The sequence below is a fragment of the Hypomesus transpacificus genome, chromosome 2, assembly GCF_021917145.1.
Source record: "Hypomesus transpacificus isolate Combined female chromosome 2, fHypTra1, whole genome shotgun sequence".
Lineage (NCBI taxonomy): Eukaryota > Metazoa > Chordata > Actinopteri > Osmeriformes > Osmeridae > Hypomesus > Hypomesus transpacificus.
Genome location: NC_061061.1, coordinates 13,653,332 through 13,672,744, shown reverse-complemented (window position 1 = coordinate 13,672,744; position 19,413 = coordinate 13,653,332). Strand labels below are relative to the sequence as shown.

The 19,413-nt window shown below is 39.2% G+C and overlaps 2 protein-coding genes across 2 annotated transcripts; both read right to left on the bottom strand.

The window, feature by feature from the left end:
- Nucleotides 1-3,138: 3,138 nt before the first annotated feature.
- On the bottom strand, nucleotides 3,139-16,019 carry crppa (CDP-L-ribitol pyrophosphorylase A). Its single transcript, XM_047039488.1, has 10 exons — nucleotides 15,690-16,019; nucleotides 15,133-15,409; nucleotides 14,825-14,974; nucleotides 14,619-14,723; nucleotides 14,466-14,511; nucleotides 14,288-14,385; nucleotides 12,428-12,505; nucleotides 12,242-12,334; nucleotides 11,532-11,663; nucleotides 3,139-6,309 (listed from the first exon to the last, which is right to left on the bottom strand). Exons 1-10 carry the CDS (start codon nucleotides 15,896-15,898, stop codon nucleotides 6,205-6,207), a joined length of 1,293 nt encoding a protein of 430 aa, XP_046895444.1. The 5' UTR covers nucleotides 15,899-16,019; the 3' UTR covers nucleotides 3,139-6,204.
- A 537-nt stretch (nucleotides 16,020-16,556) lies between these two features.
- sostdc1a (sclerostin domain containing 1a) lies at nucleotides 16,557-19,164 on the bottom strand. The gene is made up of 2 exons (XM_047039500.1): nucleotides 18,807-19,164; nucleotides 16,557-17,415 (listed from the first exon to the last, which is right to left on the bottom strand). The coding sequence occupies exons 1-2, from the start codon at nucleotides 19,006-19,008 to the stop codon at nucleotides 16,979-16,981; spliced, it is 639 nt and encodes a 212-aa protein (XP_046895456.1). The 5' UTR covers nucleotides 19,009-19,164; the 3' UTR covers nucleotides 16,557-16,978.
- Nucleotides 19,165-19,413: the final 249 nt, after the last annotated feature.

The following is a 19,413-nucleotide window of genomic DNA, read 5'->3' as shown; positions in this document are numbered from 1 at the left end:
ATGATGAATTCTTCGATTAGTACAAAGTGAAATCAAAATCAAATTATTTCCATATTGTTCCTGATCTCTTGAAATGTGCTGTTTGGACAAATAATGGCAACAGGGCAGACTGGGAAAGATGATCAGCGGGCAATCCAAGCTGGTTGTGCTTAAGAAGGAGAAAGAGGTTCAGGCAGGAAATACATAAATGTAAGGTTTTTTTTAGACCTCCCTGGGCCTTTTAAGGTACAGTTTTTCCCATGAGTAAGAAGAAGTGGCTTCTTTCAAATTGAAAAAAAAAGAACACCAAACATTTGCCAAAGGCCTCACTCATTCTAATCTACGCTAGCTTTGTTGTTTGGAAATCAAGACACAATTCCCCCTTCAGATAAATAAATCCTTTTAAAAGCAGGCCTACAGATCATGAGGTACTGTACCAAAACTGAGAGACACTGTCATACTTGTGGTGAATCAAGTAAATAACAAGATTGTTTTGCCTGGCCGTGATCAAACAGTACAGAAAGCCCGATGTTCTTTCTTAATGGAGTGTATCATGTATCCTTGCCATGTTTACCTTTAACTAGATTGACCTTTTAGTCTGATTACAATGTGATAATTACCAGAGTGGGAATACATACACAAGTGTGTGACACACACAAGCAGCCACATCTACACTCATGCAGTATAGATGCATAAACCCACATGACACATAGCATGTGTACAAAAATATACAATACAAATATATTGTGCGCACACACAAGCCTTTGTATACACACGCTGTATACAGCTACGCCATCACACACACATATTTTGTTATGATCCGGCTTACATGTGGTGTATTTATAAATCAGGCAATTTTGTGGTGGTCTGTGAAGTAATAAGTTATGAGAATTCTGACAAACAGATGCCTGAACAAAGTCTGACAGTAAATAAGTAATAAATCTGTAGTAGCCTATATGACATTAGGCTGCTCATATCAGCGCAGAATAAAATCGTTATGAATCACACATACAATATGTAGACACAAATATAAGTCCCTCTTTAAAATGGAAACAGTATCACAAAAAAGTTAGACATTAAACAAAACAATTAGCTTTGATGTGCTGGGAGATCACAGTTCATTTGGGGTTTAAAAAAAGATGTAAAATGATTGTGTGTTTTATTGCCTGTCCCTGTGTACATTACTGGGTTTATTTCTGTGTCTGCATGGCAGGGTACAAATCATCTTTGGTTTCTTACTTCTTTTTTTTTTTACTTACTCAGAGTGAGGGAAGTGTGGGGGGGTGCTTGCCAGACAGGGTCCTGTTCTTTCTCTTCCGGAAGAATTAGGCCCACATACATTACCACATTGTATTTTGTGGTGCACAGTTTTGGGGAGGAACTACTTCTGGCTTCAATGCAGCCTCAGTCCTGCAGACCTCTCGGGCCAGTTTCCTTCACTCTTTAATTAGATTAGCTGGGTCCCCAATCTGGCAACCATGTCCTCCAATCTGGCCACCCTCCTACCTTCACAGCACCGTAATATCTGGTCTTTAGGGGAGGAAATGACCTAAATGTTGGTTAGGCTGGTATTCTGTTACACCCAATGGTGTGCTGACAAAACGACTTATGGTAATGGAGATGTTAAAAAGTATGAGAAAGGAGAGAGAAAAGGAACTAGGATTTATGGTTGGGGTCTATGAAAAGTGCTCATTCAACCAAATGTGCCGCAGGGCTGTGGCTGGGCAGCCTTTTTGGAGCAGCAGCTGAGAGAACCATCACAACCCGGGTCAGCTCCAAAACAGCCAATTAAAAACCCAGTTGAAGATCAATAAATTTCACCCGAGCATGGCACTATTCTAAATGGAAAAGAGATTTTGTGTCCAGATGCATGCTGAAAGAGCAGAAATACCATTGGCTCTATTTATTCTTGCATAAGAGGTGGATGAACAGTGTTTTATGTAATCTGCCCAAAGGATGAATATCAAGATTCAATTTGCGAAGGCATGCTACGGTTCCACTGTCCTTCATTTATCAAATAGATTTACCAGAAGTGAGAAATCATATACAATGATATGCTGAGGGACCTGGAGAATCTTATCTTTTTCTGAGCTTATTCTTAATACACTTTTATATTTTCAAACAATACAGGAATTCACAAAAAGACATGCAAAAAACTAAACTAACACATACATAATATTTTTGCTAGAAATATATTAAGGAGATGTCAGTTTAAAACAGAGTGATGTCTGGAGATTTCCCCCACAGGAAGTAAGGAGCATGACTTATTCATGTTCATAAATCATTTCCATGGATACTGGGAGCTGTCAAAGGCAGTAAGTTTTCCATGTACAACCAAGAGACAATTTCTCAACAAGCGTTTCACTGCACAATGTGGTGCCTTGATCTCTTACTGTGTTTGTTTTGTCACTTGTTCCCACAATATGATACCGATTGAGATGTTGTGACAGATCAAGGCGAAAAATGTGCGGTTTATCTGTGAAGGATGTACTGAGAATTGTAGTACCTTTTACATCACTCTGTTGGGAATGTGCGTGCATGTGTAAAAAAAAGGTTGTGTGCTACTTTCATGTGTGAACAGTCACTGCTATTTTTGTAGGATGGAGTTGGTGGGGAAAGTTGAGATTAATTTGTGGTCACAGGGAGGGAAGACACAGTACCTTGATACTTTCACGATACTGTCTTCCATTAGGATTTGCTATGGCCGTCAGAGTGATGATTCTCCTGCTGTGAGAACTATCCCACATGTACAACACTGCCAGGTCCACAGCTGCTTCCAACTAACATGTATCTGTCTTTTTCTGGGTTTTACCTTCCATGTCTTACTAACTGACATACAATCCTTTCACATTTCACTCTAAACTGTAAATTGCTATGCAATTATCAGAACAAATTATGAGAACGAGTGTGAGAAAAAGATAGAAAGGTTGAGTGGCTGTCCTATCCTTTCAATAATTTCCACACACTTGAATATTTACACAGCAATTACTAGTCATTTGTATATATATATAATACTTGAGAGAGATGGCTTCAGTTTACCAAGGTGTTATCTATAATAATAACATATAGTTTACTCTCTATTCTGATTGTGATGGTAAAAGAATACAGAGGAAGGAACCAGCCCACACAACAGAAAAATATCTAACTAAAATAGGGACATTTATTAACTTAACAACATTCTGAAAGAAACAGGGAGGAAGACAGGAGAAACGGTAAATCAAACTAAAGCGAGCCAAAGGGGTACATTTAACCTAGTGTGCATATACAAAGGTATGCGATGAGGTGCATATCCATAGGTTTCTTACCTAGACATTCTACTCATAGTAATGTGAAATGGCGTAAACAGAACAAAGCAATAAACACAGAGATTACTCAGCAGTATAAAGTAGATTAAAACTAGGAGGCAGTGACATTATGACTGGTCAATCTACTTCCAAACAAACCTTCAGCAAAACACCATCTTTCCTTAAGGCAGGACAAATCAGCTAATATAACCTATGTAAATCAGATCATTGTGACTGAACGATACTAAGGAGATACCAGAGGGGCATTAATGTAACAGGACACCTGCAACAATGGACCAGCAGAGGAAGGATACACACGTCAGCAAATCTGAAAATTGGAAAAAAAGGGAGGACAACTATGAGGACAAAAGAACAAGCAACACCACACAGACATACAAGTGCAGGGGGCTAGCACCAGGACCGCACTCACAATCCATCTTAAAAACGTCTAGACTCTCAAACAGCTCCTGATTATCCTCCATCACACTGTTTGGTTTCTTAGCTGTTTGGTTTATACAAAGAGGACATCCACATTTGTAAGGTACATCACTGTAACCTCAATTATCTACACACAAACACACGACTCATTCTCTCCATCCTCCACCTACAGCATGACAGGCCCCTTCCACAGCTCTCACTACACTAAAAACACAAATAATCAGCCATGATGAATGATAGGATCTGCCCGTACTGGTAATTGTAGATAATCGCTGAGCCCAATTTGGACCACTTCATCCAACACCAAGCCCACCCTAAGCACTTGGCAGTGTTAAGGCAGGCTGGTTTGGGACATTTCCACTGATGAAGCTCTTTTAACTTTGGCTTTAGCGTAGCTCGGTATTAAATATGAGTTTTACATGCATCATAGGAAAAGGTCAGCTCCAGGCAAAGTACACTGCGCCAGGACTTGACTGTTCAAATATCAGATTGAACTGACCCCCGCCAGATAGAACTAACCCACTGATCAGAGGTTTAAAGGGTCTTTCCTGCTGACTCCCATTTATAAAGTCTACTCTCTAAACATCGGACTTCAGATACAGCTCTGAGACATGCCATCTGTAGAAGTTCGTAGACGACTCCGCAATTGTTGGATGTGTAAGGAAAGGTCATGAAGAGGAGTACAAAGGCCTGGTGGATGACTTTGTTGAGTGGTGTTCCCAGAACCATCTACAGCTCAACGTGAGGAGGACAAGAGAGATCAGGAGGAAGAGGGAAGACTGTAGTCAATACAGTGAGTGGACGCCGAGGTTTTCCAGTCCTAAGTATCTGGGAGTGCACCTGGACAACAGACTGGAATGGACTGGTAACACCCAGAATGTGTACAAGAAGGGTCAGAGCCGCCTCTACTTTCTGAGGAGGCTCATGTCTTTAGACGTGTGCAGGCCCATGCTGAACATGTTCTATGTCAGTAATGGCACATCACATCACACCCACTGCACATGGGTTCCACTACACAACATTTTGGCTGAGCATAGGAGCACTTTCAGTGACAGACTTATTCTGCCCCGTTGCTTAACGGAACACTTCACCTGGGTGTTCATAAAATCTTAAAATATAGTAAATACTTGCATCCATATCATTTGCAGAAGCTCAGTTGCATTGGGGTGTTACTTCACGGGTGTGGTGGGTAATACATTAGCGCCTTTAGCATACAGTTTACACTCTCACCCTACATGAATTGCACTTTAATCTAAACCTCAATTATTGCTCAATTAACTCTTTCATCTATCTGGCATTTTGATAAATGTGTTGTATACAGGATAGTTTTACATCTGAAGTATGTGCTTTTAAGCTCCTTGTATAGAGCAATACCTTAATGTTATGTTGAGTTTTCAGAAGAGAGGAAATACCTTGATTAATTATTACAATAAATCACAAATAAATACTAGAGTTTAGCATGATTTTTAATGCTGTTCGGAAACTCAAGGGCACCGTGTTGAGCACACTATCCATCGTCACCCACTAGATGTCGCTATAGCATAATCTAAGAACATTTTACTTTATAAAATCCAAAAGCTGTGGTTCTCCATAAACGTAAACCCTTTTCTACGGTAAACATGGGTATGAGTATATTTAATACCCAAAATAAGAACTGAAGGAGAGTGTTCGAATTGTGTGAGAGGGTGTTCCTGGGTCCTGGTGTGTGTAGGTAGCACAAGTCTCCACACAAAACTATCTGGCAGCGCAAAATGGATCTACATGAACCATGGAATATGACTATGGTTAATGCTAGCAGTCAGTGCTTCAGAACCCAGAAGTCCTGAAGGTAGCCCCTAATCAGAACCAGTGGAGAGTAGTCAAATGACATGGACTTTCCATACAGAAAACGGCTCCATGGCTAAAACACTGGAGGATGGATCAGCATTCATCTTATTGATTAAAGCAAAGTCATGGTGGAATCAAAATATGATAGCTTTGACAAGAGTCCAGATCAGCTTTAGAGTCCTTATTTGTTTTTATATATGCACTTGGCTGTGTTTTTGTGAAATCTTCAAAGATTGAAGAGAATAAAAGTTATCTAAGTATTAAGAGTCATTGTTCTTTTACTTAATTATTAATGTGAGGCAATGATGAGAGCCAATACATCTGTGAGCAGTCAGCAGAATTATGGCACAGCATATTCTTCCACCCCAACATCGATTCTGTAATCCATCACAGGGATCTGCGTAGGTCTGATGAGGATCAGGAACCAAAACCTTTTGTGAGAAATGAAATTGGTCGAGAAAATCTGAATGCATCTTTTGGTTGTTTGCAGCATAAGCAATGAGATTAATGCATTGTGTGTGTGGGTCCAGGGTGGGGTTGAGTGTGTGTGTGTGTGTGTCCAGGGTGGGTCCAGGGTGGGTCCAGGGTGGGGTTGAGTGAGAGGGTGTTCCTGGGTCCTGGTGTGTGTAGGTGCGTCAAGGGTGGGGTTGAGTGAGAGGATGTTCCTGGTAGCTGCTTACACCTTTAGCAGCTGTCCAGTCAGGGCAGGGTTTCTGTCCTGGATCAGAGCACATATGACCTCAGCCATTCTTCCTACTAACTGCTCCCAGTGATCTACCTCCTGTGATAAAAACACACATAAATAAGCCTTTAGTGCTCCGTATGCAAATTGAATTTAATATATTAAGATCAGATGTGAGTTCATACAAGGCACAAGGTTACATACTCATATGATTGTCAAAGTACTTTTATAGGTTTACATTTATAAACCCATAAAATGTTAACTGCAACACAAACCTTGTCTTGCAGTTTGTGATGAAAATTATATTGAGGTATTTCAAATGCAGATTGTATGTCCTACAGTTAAGAAGATCGTGAGCCGGATTCCTGAGTAATAGATCAAGTCTTGTGTCATAATATCCAACGCATGTCCAAAGCAGAAAGAACGAAGCGCTAACATCTGAATTCTTTAAATCAAATCTGTTTTTTTTAAAAGTATACCCCCCAAAAAGTTCAATTGCCGTAATTTTCTCTAGCACTTTCTCACATATTTTGGGGGATATTTTTTGGGGACCCATACATGTGCATTTATATTCTCCTAATAAAACTATAGTAATGAAGTACTTCCACAGGTATCCCTGTCACAAAAAAAGACATTTCCTCAGCCAAATGGCCTTGTAGACTAAGATTTTCATGCACAGATGATATCAGACACGTTTTATGCTAATAAAACTGTTATTAAATCAAAAATAATGTTGACTTTGCTCTTAAGGCATAATGCAATGGTAGCCGTGTTACCTAACCTGATATCTAGATTACTACTTCTGGTAGCTAGAAACTGACCGTATTTCGTATTGTTGCTGCATGTTTGGCAGTATTTCCTATTGAGGGAGTCCAGTGATTGGAGGGCCAAGAGAGATTCCCATGGGTGTATACATTTTAATGATGTACAAATTGGGCCATCCCCCCAAATTCCTTACAGGATGAGTATTTGTTGGAAAGGCTTTGTCAGTGAACTAACAGAAATACAATTCATTTGTCAAACCTAGCCCTGAAAGTATCCACACCTACCCAGTATGACAAAAAAACATGAACTTGAGTCACCAGCTACAGTTCATTCTGACTGATGTCTCACTGCTAGAATAACAGATGTCTTGCATTATGCTTTGTCTGATCAGGCAACCAAGGTGTTTTATCTTTCAACTTTAATAGCATGTACATGTAAATCCCCCCCCAAAAAAATTGGGGAAAAAATGGCATCTAACTTTAGTTGATTTCAATGTAGTGATTGTCAGGAACAGCACAAGTCTCCACACTAAACTATCTGACAGCGCAAAATAGATCTACATGAACCATGGAATATGACTATGGTTAATGCTAGCAGTCAGTGCTTCAGAACCCAGAGGTACTGAAGGTAGCTCCTAATCAGAACCAGTGGAGAGTAGTCAAATGACATGGACTTTCCATACAGAAAACGGCTCCATGGCTAAAACACTGGAGGATGGATCAGCATTCATCTTATTGATTAAAGCAAAGTCATGGTGGAATCAAAATATGATAGCTTTGACAAGAGTCCAGATCAGCTTTAGAGTCCTTATTTGTTTTTATAAGTGCACTTGGCTGTGAATTTTGGGAAATCTTCAAAGAATGAAGATAATAAAAGAGTCTTCCTGTTTCTCTTTAAAAAAGTACCAAGAGTCATTGTTCTTTTACTTAATTACTAATGTGAGGCAATGATGAGAGCCAGTACATCTGTGAGCAGTCAGCAGAATTATGGCACAGCATATTCTTCCACCCCAACATTGATTCTGTAATCCATCACAGGGATCTGCGTAGGTTTGACGAGGATCAGGAGCCAAAACCTTTAGTGAGAAAATGAAATAGGTCGAGAAAATCTGATTGCATCTTTTAGTTGTTTGCGGCATAAGCAATGAGATCAATGCATTTTCATCCATGAAGAAAACAATAGTTTAAAATCAAAATAGATAGAAATCACTTGTTGACACTAGCCAGAACAATCAGGTTCTCACACGGAACCTATTCCATCATCCAGAACATGTGTGTGGAGACCGTGGGGATGATAGATGTAATGAGGTTGATTATTGGTCTATTAACCACCCAAGAGCAGTGATGAAGTCTATGGAAAGAATCCATGTCTTAGGCTTTATAGAAGACACCTACAAAGTTAATCATCCAACCATTGCTAATTAGAACTCTCGTGTTGATAAACGCAAAAACATAAAAAGTCTGTTTTTCATTGTTCAAACCCCTTTAGGAGGTTAGGATCCCTTGTTTTACTCATGGAAATGACAATCTACACTGTCTGGTGCTTCAACTGTGGCAACAATTTGGATTGTTCTCAAATATGAATGAAAATGCCCCCATACACAAAGGCCTAATTGCCAATGTGGGAGAAATTGAAGATTTCCTGGGGTAAGTGGATGTTAACAGTGATGTCATTTTGGTACTGTAACACGATCTGTAACTGCCCTTTCCACTTACCCCTTCCAACTGTCCCCCGCACACTGCCTTCCTATACTTTTGTAAAAGCCTATACCACTAACACTTAATAGCATTTCATTACACTATTTTTATTTCTATGTAGATACATGGTAGTTAAAGATAACATTACTGTAAAGGGTTGCCCATTATGATCTTATTTTTCATAAAAATCATGCAAGCACTAACACTTGTAATCTCTCTCAGACAGCGTATCATTATTCCAAACCTTTACAGAATGGAACTTCCCTCATTAGGGGCTATTTTTTACCGTGAGAGGATTCTGACAACAACATATATTTGAATCTAAGTGAAAAGAAAGAAAACTTCAGCAAACCACACAATAAGCAGTCTTTAAGAAGAAATTACTCAAAATGCCACAGATGCAATCAACCTTTCCATCTTGGAGATGCAAGCATCTAACCCACTGCCACACATGAAGGGGTTCTTTGAAGCCATGGGATTTACAATAAGACATTGACAATTGACATGCCTCTGTTATTCTCTGAACTCTCTGCCCTGAGGAGCCCTGCTACTAAGGGCTTCCACTTCTGTTTTCTTTATTAAGAGACAGTTGAACAGGGGAAATAACAAAGTTTATGGAAAAGCTTGAAAAGTGCCAACGCCAAGAGTGCTGGAAAGAGCCATTAAAAGTAGTAGTCAAAATGAATGGCCGAGAAAGACTGTTTTATAGCCTATTTTCATCGTCAGAAAAGCTTATAGTCATCATATTTGGTCTTTCTGGCAAATCCTTGGGTCATGATGAGATGCTATCGATTCTGGCTATGAAATTAGCCACTAGAGGGCAGTATCATAACAGCAGCATAGCTAACCAACAGTTGGTCTTCAAGAGCTAGCGAGCGAGCATCCATCCATCCATATCCGCAAAATTAAGTACAGTCAGACCTGTAAGTTGAACACTGCAAAAACAAACCTTCCTGTGGCCAATATACCAAAGGCAAAATCCTCCTAGTGCTGTTTCACAAACATCTGTAAAACCCAAATATGGGAGGTGGTTGATTACACACAATATACAAGAATACACTTCTGCATTCTTCTCGCAACACAATATTTAGAAACCAATTGAGAGGACCTGGAGTGTATTAAGAACATTCTTTGTTTGTAATAGTTCCCTTTAGGAATGTTGCTCTCAAATTGGACAGTCACGTTGCAGCAAAAAAAGATAATTTCTGGCCTTTTTAATCTAAGAAATCAAAGCTGAATAAACATTGCTATGTCTGGTCCTCTGGATAAACAAGCAGCGCTTGAGCTTCACACATAGTGGTACACATCTGGCACACTCTATGTGCACAAGATCAAGTCTGATATCCAGCACATGTCACTGCAGTCTATAACTCCCAAAGCCCTGACCCTAACACTCTACAAAACATCACTAGGGACGTGACCTACCCCAGGGCTTCTGTCCATATACAGACATCGGCCCTAGGGGAACGCATTGTTTCTCGTGCGAAGTAAAGGTTACAGACATAATTAAAAGAACAAAGAGAAACAATTAACCGACTGACAAGTGAAAATACTGTGTGGATATATTGAAACATAAATCTGATGCAAAATAGAGAATATCCAGAAAAGATAGCAAAATAGGCCACATCTGTCAATAATGCTGGAGATGTTATTGTAGCAACAGAAAACTACTTTTCAAGTTTAGTTTTTGAATCACATCTAACTTTTTTCAAAACCCAATCCTTTATCTTGTGAAACTGTCTCAATGCATGTTCTAAAATCAACTGAGTAATTGTCGGTTGGTTGGTTGTCAGTCAAAAGAACCAGACAATAATGTAGTTCAATTTCCTACCATATTTAGATCTCAAGTATTAAGTATATAACATAAGACCATGAATTATTGATCCGTAGTTATTTGTAAGCACAAAGTCAAAAACAAAATGTAGGTGCAACATCATTAACAATGTTATATGTGAGGTCTGTTAACAAGAAAGGGTGCTACAACAGGATCGCAATACAAAGTAAGTTACAAGTCTACGTTTCTGACTGACAGACATAATCAAAGTCTTTTCTCATGTTTCCCTTAATTTGAAATCGAAAAGTAACAAAGAGTGGTAAAATCTCTCTCAAGGAATTCAAATATGATTAAAGCAACACAACAGATGGCGAAGAAGGCAACATGCAAGTTTAAAACAATAATGAAGGCTGTTTCCTTTAGGATATTTGAGAGTATATTTATGGGATTCTGTTTACTGATGCTTCGAATAAAATTACAGCAATAACATGCACAGAAATACTTCCCGAATGGAATCCCATCTTTAAACAATTAGAAACCATAACACAAAATGTTACTAGAATAACATGAATTGTTAAGGATGTTTCGTTCGTTTACTTTTTGTCAATAATAAATAACAAAAAACAAACCTAGACAAGTAGTGTTTGCAAATATTTTGTGGAGCTATTGTGTATGAATAAGGCCATAAATGAAACAACAGGATTAATGTAAAAACTTCTGATTTATGCAGAGATTTCCTTCTGCAGTTCCATTATCTCATAACTATAGCCATTTTATAATGCCAAACACACATTATCTCTGTTCACTCCCTCCAAAAGTTTCCACCTCCAAGAATTATAGCAGGATGTCTAATTAACAACACCACTCTCCTTAGAAAAGGGGAAACATGGAGGTAGAGAAAGCAAGATCATCTATTATGATCTAGAATTAAATAATAATAATGGATAATAGAGGTAATAAAGCAGTGAAGACTTTCTGGACTCTTCTATTTGGCGTTGGACAAATGCGTATTACATGGTTATATCTCAATTCACTAAGGATTTATAAATAAGGAGGAATTTATTAAGAGAAACAACAAGGCTTACCTTTGAGTGATGAAGCTGGATGCCATACAATAAGATATTTCTAAGCTTGGCTCCTCTGCCAAACTCCATCATGCCCTCTGGCTCTTCCATGTTCTTGCTGTTGGACAAGCCCTCTGACACGTTTAAATGCACCTATCAAAACAGAATCCCCACAACCAGTCAGACTTCCTCTTGTCAGTACCAAGGCTCTTTTGTAGAGGTAGTGCTTTTATCTTTCGACAGATTAAACCATGCATTGTTCAGTCATTGGACTGGGACTGAACCAGGATTTCTAGCCATTGTGGAGGGACATGTCAAACAAGTCTGTTCCAGTATTCAACAAAAGGGATGAACCCCTATTTGCCCATCTCTTAGTGAAAGGAAAACATGTTTGATAGTAAGATCATGCCTAATCTGCATTTAGTGACAAGCCCCTGACAAGCCCCAAAGTAACATCTACAAGCCCATTCTTTGTTTTGAATAACTGGAAAATGAAATTATAAGTAAGCAAGGCAAGTTCATTCATGGCTAGATACAGTTTTTGGCTTCTTGAACTTGAACGTGACCTTTTTTTTTTTTTTCAGTACGCCATCCAATATGCAACAAGCCAAACTTGTGATAGCCAAAAGATGAGTCATTCGAAAATAACACCCCATTCTACATTAACACCATAACGGTGTTCATACGGCAGCATGACATGACAAGCCGGCTATATCCCCATGTAAACTTACCCAAATAATGACCACTGGATATAGTAGTGATTGGTTCGTCTCCTCCAAAGCTCGGATAATTTCTTCAACTTCCAATAGGAAAGAATTGTTTACCTGGGAATTAATAGGACAGATGATTGTATTAACAAACACTTCTTGTGATATTGGACTGTCCAGGATTGAATTTGTTCTCCAGTCTAAACTTACAGAAATTTGGATGAAGTTCCATTGTTTTGCCATGGATCTGGCATTGTCTCCAAGTAGGTCTGGAATAACATCAACTTGCTAGGACAATACAATAAATGTGTTAAAAACAGAAGACATTCAATTGGATTTGTTTCTGGAAAGGACACGACTGGTGGACCGTGGAGCTGTTTGTGTAAGTTTGTGTTTGTGGGAGCTCATAGACCAACTTCATTTCACTGACAGAAGCAGAAACAAGTCTCAAGCAGAGAATCAAAGACTGACCAAAGAAAAGTAAGATAATCTTTTATGCTTTTCTGTTGTATTTCATTAGCACTTTATTCTTTTACCTGTGTCACTCCTTTGCGTTTTTTTAATTATTATTATTTCTGGCCATCCACATGTTAAGTTATCTTAAAGGCCTAAGCAAATGTTTTGGAGAAAAGTGATACATGCGTCTGCAGACCGCATTTCATCTTGGGTGGATATGAAAACATTCTCATATATTAAGCTAAAAAGTGTGTGGAGAGAGATAAGCAAGAGGATGCAGAAGTGATGTATTTTCTTTGTCAGATCCTCCCTTCCTTACTTCGAGTTGACTTCAATAAGGACAGTGACCTGTTTCTGACCTTCTGTGGTAAGGCCAAAATATGTACGAAGTATGCATATTGTTGTAACAAATTTAGAATACAAATTTGACATCATTTGCATTGCATATTTAAATCACATGACTAAACCTGCATCTTTCTTCATCTACCTCTCTAGGAGCTTGCAGTGACAATTCCCTAATATTATCCCTTTCAAAACACACAATTACTGAACCCATAAGCACAGGCAGAAGTGCAGCCACATTTTCAAACAGTGTGCCCTGACTCCCAGTTCAACTCAACTCAGCCCCTCCCTCCCTTCATCCTGTATTAGATTCACATGTCACTGATAAAAAGGTGACTTCTCATTACGTTTACTGTTCTCTTCTTTTATCTTTTCGGAAACAGCCAAGAAAAATGTATCATGTCACAAGCATGTACACACTGGTAAACAGTCTCCCCATCAACCTGAGCACACACATGGATGGTTTCAATCAGTTCTGCTACGGCTGACACTGACACCACCATCTTGGAGGCCTAGAAACAGCTAGATCTTCCCATCTGAGGGACTTGGCACAGCTTAAGAGGAAGATGAGCTGTCAGTGCACTGTTACATGAAAACACATCATGTGCTGTTAATTTTCACTCCACTATCCCTGAGGATTTGGGTGTTCAGGAACTTCTCAAGGTGGACATGTGGGGACAATATGGGAGAAAATGGTAATTCATACCCAATTCACATTTTATATGAACAGAAAAGTTCAATAAAAAGGGTCTACATTAAAACTTCTGTACTTGTGTACATGTGAGGGATATATATATAGTATGGGGACCTTGGTGAGGATGACCAAAACAATACATTAATCAAGCTAGTCCCATGGAATGTCGAATATTGAATGCCATATGATTCCCCCTCAAGAAGTATAAGAGGTGAAGGTAGTGAAAGATGAGAAGAAAAAGGAGTTCAGGGAGAGCAGTAAATAGAGTGGAAGTCTCTGACAAGATTCATTAAAGGTCTGACCACAGGCCCCACCCAAGCAGGGCTAATCCCTCACGTGATAATCTATTGAGTAATATCTGTAGTACTTTATAATAACTCAACAGTAAAGCATTTCAAACATCTTGATTGTTAGTTAATTTATCCTTATGTTTATTAATCTATTCTTAACATTGCAAAGTGATATGTAAACAGTATACCATGCGATTAATAATGTCAATGGTTTGTCTGTGTCAACTCCAAGGCTTCATACAAATGCTTGGGACAAACACTCATCCAACATTAAAATAATCATCCTACCATTTCCAAAGCTCCCACTATCTTCTGCAGTGTTTTGGCCATGTCTCTAGCTTGCATTGACTCACCTGTGATAACACAGGCAGACTGGGATAGGTTACCTGGAAAAAAAGATGCACAACTTGCTGCAAATATCCCTTTCATATTGGCAATGAAAACATTTCAAACACTATGTTATTACCTTTGATAATGGATTCTGCAGCAGCTAAATCTCGTTTGTAGGTTACCTATTGATAAACAGATATGACTTCATGGTTAAGATTCATCACATAATTTTTAAAATAATTGCAAACCTGCATTACAAAAAAAAAAAAGGTTGACAAGATTGACTGACCTTCCATAGCGTTGGAGGCCCCTCGATGAGCTTGGCATTAGTGCCACAGTATTGCAGAGCCAGATCAAGGCACTCTGTACCAAACTCAAAGTCAGACTGGCTGCACTAAGGGTAGAACAAAAGACATTTTCAGCTTTATTTATTTTAAAGTGGATACACCAACAGCTTACACTTCAAGATAATAATGGAACCTTAGTACTCCCTACCCTTTGATAGGCCTGGTAGATAACATCATAGAGAAAACCCTGGGGCATCTCGCTGGCTCTGTACTTGGCTCTCTGCAAGGAGTGGTCAAGGTAGCCGTCGGGGGTGGTAGCAATCACTGTGGAGACCAGAGGGCGTATGGCACCAGCTGCCTGGGGGAAAGGGAGGGGAAAAGGGAGCATAAAGGGTGTGTGCTTGTGTGTGTGGTGGTGAATAATCTTTTACTTGTCCCCAAAACATACATTGTTGCGGTAAACATAAAATACTGAGGGAAAAATTATTTAAATCAATCATTCTAAAAACTTCAAACCCCTTGTTCTTTGGCAGCCATTGCTATCTTGAGTAAGAAGTCCTCCTCCACAAAGGGTCGTACTGCATCATGGATAATGACCACCTTTGGTTTGTTGACAGCTGACCCATCTTTTCCCTCACAGAGGGCTTGGATTCCATTAAATATAGATCTATGGCGAGTAGATCCACCATGCACTACTTTGACTTTCCTGTGGTGAAACTTCTGTATAATGTCCGTCATCAAACCGAGGTTCTCCTTGGCAACCACAACGGCAATGCTTTCTATCCATGGTACCCTGTCAAAAACAGACATCTCAGTTTAACACTTTATGAACTTTGGATACGTATAGTAATTTATTATTTAGGCATAATGTGAACCAAATACTAAAGTAATAGGAAACATTGAATAGATACAACTGATCTAGTATTGATACAACTGATCTAGTATTGATATGTTATGTCAGTCTTAGAGCTACATGGGGACTCCCATGTGCACTGGGCACAAGGCAGGTACTAAAGTAATTTCACTAATTCCTGCGACGGGACTTTTGGAAATAGCTAAATCGTTAACTTTACCTCTCAAAAGCTTGAACTGTGTAACTTAACAGGGGTCTGTTGAGAAATTTGCAGAACTGTTTCGGTGTTTGCAGTCCTGTTCTCTCTCCAGAGCCCCCGGCTGGAAGAACCACAGCGACCGAAAAATCCACGCAGCTGTTGCCAGCATTATTTTTGCTCAACCCAGCCTCGCAGGTTGAGAAAAATATTGGTTCTAAGGGCTTGCTCATGTTGCCTCCGTCTGCTTGTCAGCTTTTAGTAATTCGTTTGCAACAATGAAAATACTGTCTAACACATGTCAATTTGCACCATTCTATCAACCCAACTCAGCCAATGTTTTGCTGCAGGAATACTTCCTGGTCACAGTTTTTCAAAATAAAAGTTTTCTTTCTACCTACAAAATGTGTAATAAACTGTAATAGTTTCTTGCAATAAATTTGTTTACGAAAATTCCCGCTACTCAACGGGGTGCAGAAGGTTGTGTATGTTATTTGAAAGTGTGTTCGATTCCAGAATACTGTTTACCAGCCTCAAATTGTAATGTAATTTAGGTAAACCAGTAATCGATTAATTGCTTTCAGTTATATCAGGGTGATATTAGAATATCGTAAATTATTCACCTTCCAGGCCATATGCAAATTACCACACTTAACCACGTGTCCTGAATTTGGATTGGACGTTGTCCATCAAAAAATCCATGCCCTTAAAACCCTCTGATTCAGATGGAATCCCATCATCAACACTTCTTAAACCTTTAGTAATGTTGTTACGTTGTTTGAGTAATTGAATTCTTCAAAGTAGCCTCCCTTTTCCTCGATGACAGATTTGCACACTTGGCATTCTGATGTTCAAACATTTTAAAAGAAGACATGAATATCAGTTGAGATATTGTTTTTTAATAATAGATTTGGCTGTTAGAACATAAGCTAAAGGTAAGGTAAGTTAAGAATACAGATGATCAAGTGATCTTAAACAAATAGTCACATGTATATCTTGTAGCATTTATAGCAATGTTTACACACAAGGGACAAATACGTACACATGCATATTTCCACTCTTTATGGAGTAAAATTAACAGCATCTTAGTGGAATATTACTTTTAATGGTGTCATTTGATGTAAACAATTGGCTGTAAAAGTGTGTCGTTATTACAGTGTATCTAAATCTATAATTATAGGTTTACGGGTTAGATAACTCTGTTTCTCAGGCTTGGCAGTCCACCTTCCACTTCTGCTTATTCGAAGGCCCTAACAAGCAAATTACAAGATGATTTATGACCAAAGTCACTGACATATTCCACGTCCCCTATCTTAAGGTTCCACCTCATCCCAGTTATTATTCATCTTCCTCTTACCTAGCCTCTTCTTGGTCTTAGACTTCTGCTTATGGAGTTGCTGAGATTCAGACAAGCCAGGTTCCTTGTGGCCTGACTCATTGTGCTGTCTGGAGTACCTCATGCACTTGCACGAATTGACCACAGTGATTTTGTATGTTCGCGTGCTACTGTCCTGGCATTGGAGAAGGATGCGTTGCGTACGTGTTTTGTCGTTGACACAGCGCCACTGCTGGCTGTTCCTTCTGCTCCAGAATTTCTTACGGTAGCCACCACCAATCCAGTTGGGCAGGATCTGAGCTGGAAGGCATTCGCCTGCACACACCAGCTCCTTGATGGGGTTGAGGCTGGTGCATTGACCATCAGAGATATACTTGGTAGACCTTAGCTCTCTGCATCCAATTTGGTTTTGCTCTACGAGAGAAATATAAGTGATAAAGAGATTCCATATTTATGACAGTACATTTATTTGTTGTCATTTCTTTCTCTAAATGCAGAACGAGATTAACTCAACCACATACTTATGTTTCCCAGGAGTTTTGTGTAAACATACAAGCCTGCCTTTTAATTGCTTGTAAAGGAAGTGGTGCATTTTCCTAACATGGAAAGGCTATGCTGTCGATGAAGCTGGCTTGATAGTGGGCCTGTGCAACAGAGCAGACTATTAGTATAGACTGCAACTACTCACACTGTAACAGCTTGTACCCATTTAAACAATGATATACAACTCAGTGACAATGCACACCATTTTTTATGACAGTCTGGTGAATAAAAAGAGAAGCTTTATCAATTATGTTGGGAAAAATCCAAACTGCATTATCATTATCATTATACACTTCCTGTGTAGATAGGAATACACGTCCATTCAATACCAAGGAACTGTGCAAAAATACTGCCAGGTTTCCTCCACCCTGCACGCATGGGATAGCCTAGGAAATCTGAATGGTCCTAATTATTTAACTGGTAGCTTTGAAGTTTCCTTGTTTTAAAGTAAACTTTAAAAAAGGTAATAAAAATGATCGTCTTATTCAATTTTGGCAGTAAATTGTTTCTCCATTCCTTATCCACTGCCAGTTTGCCTATTCTATAATGCACATCTACATTTATTTGTTGTCATTTCTTTCTCTAAATGCAGAACGAGATTAACTCAACCACATACTTATGTTTCCCAGGAGTTTTGTGTAAACATACAAGCCTGCCTTTTAATTGCTTGTAAAGGAAGTGGTGCATTTTCCTAACATGGAAAGGCTATGCTGTCGATGAAGCTGGCTTGATAGTGGGCCTGTGCAACAGAGCAGACTATTAGTATAGACTGCAACTACTCACACTGTAACAGCTTGTACCCATTTAAACAATGATATACAACTCAGTGACAATGCACACCATTTTTTATGACAGTCTGGTGAATAAAAAGAGAAGCTTTATCAATTATGTTGGGAAAAATCCAAACTGCATTATCATTATCATTATACACTTCCTGTGTAGATAGGAATACACGTCCATTCAATACCAAGGAACTGTGCAAAAATACTGCCAGGTTTCCTCCACCCTGCACGCATGGGATAGCCTAGGAAATCTGAATGGTCCTAATTATTTAACTGGTAGCTTTGAAGTTTCCTTGTTTTAAAGTAAACTTTAAAAAAGGTAACAAAAATGATCGTCTTATTCAATTTTGGCAGTAAATTGTTTCTCCATTCCTTATCCACTGCCAGTTTGCCTATTCTATAATGCATAACAGCTTATAACAAATCAGAATTATGCACAGTCGATAATATGAAGGGGTATTAACAAAAGCGTTCACTCACCACTTCTTTGTAGCACACCATTAGTCGCGCCTTTCCCTTCAATACGTGCGCGGTTCAAAGACACATTGCTTGAAGTATTCATAACCGGGATGGCTACGAGTGAATATATGTTCTCAGCATCGTTTTTCAACGCTTGGCAACACCTTAGGAGAACACAATATACAAATATGAGACGGCTCGGTTCGCACGAGTTCAAATACATGTTTGCTAGGAATATCTGGAACAAGTTGATCTGTGGCGAGTAAACTAATAATTATCAAATTTCTTCTAAGGAGACACTATGTCACCTTATCATGACTGGTTTATATAGCCAAGCCTTCTTGTTTTGGCAGCCGCTCAGGTGCATGACTTTGGCGTCTGTTGGTTAAGCATGGGCGTAACTGAATGGGCAACCACACCCATAGTTTGCTCAGGAGGCTAAAAGTGCGCACGAGCCAACGTCAACATCTGGAGGGACCTGCCTCTGTTCCCTAAATGAGATTGTTACAAATTCAAGGCCGTAGCCATGGAGTCAACATTGGGGGGGACGAAATCTGCTTGGGAGTCTGAGGGTCCCCCCCTGAAAACCTTTTTTTGTATTAATTAATTTGTATTTTATTTTTATGAT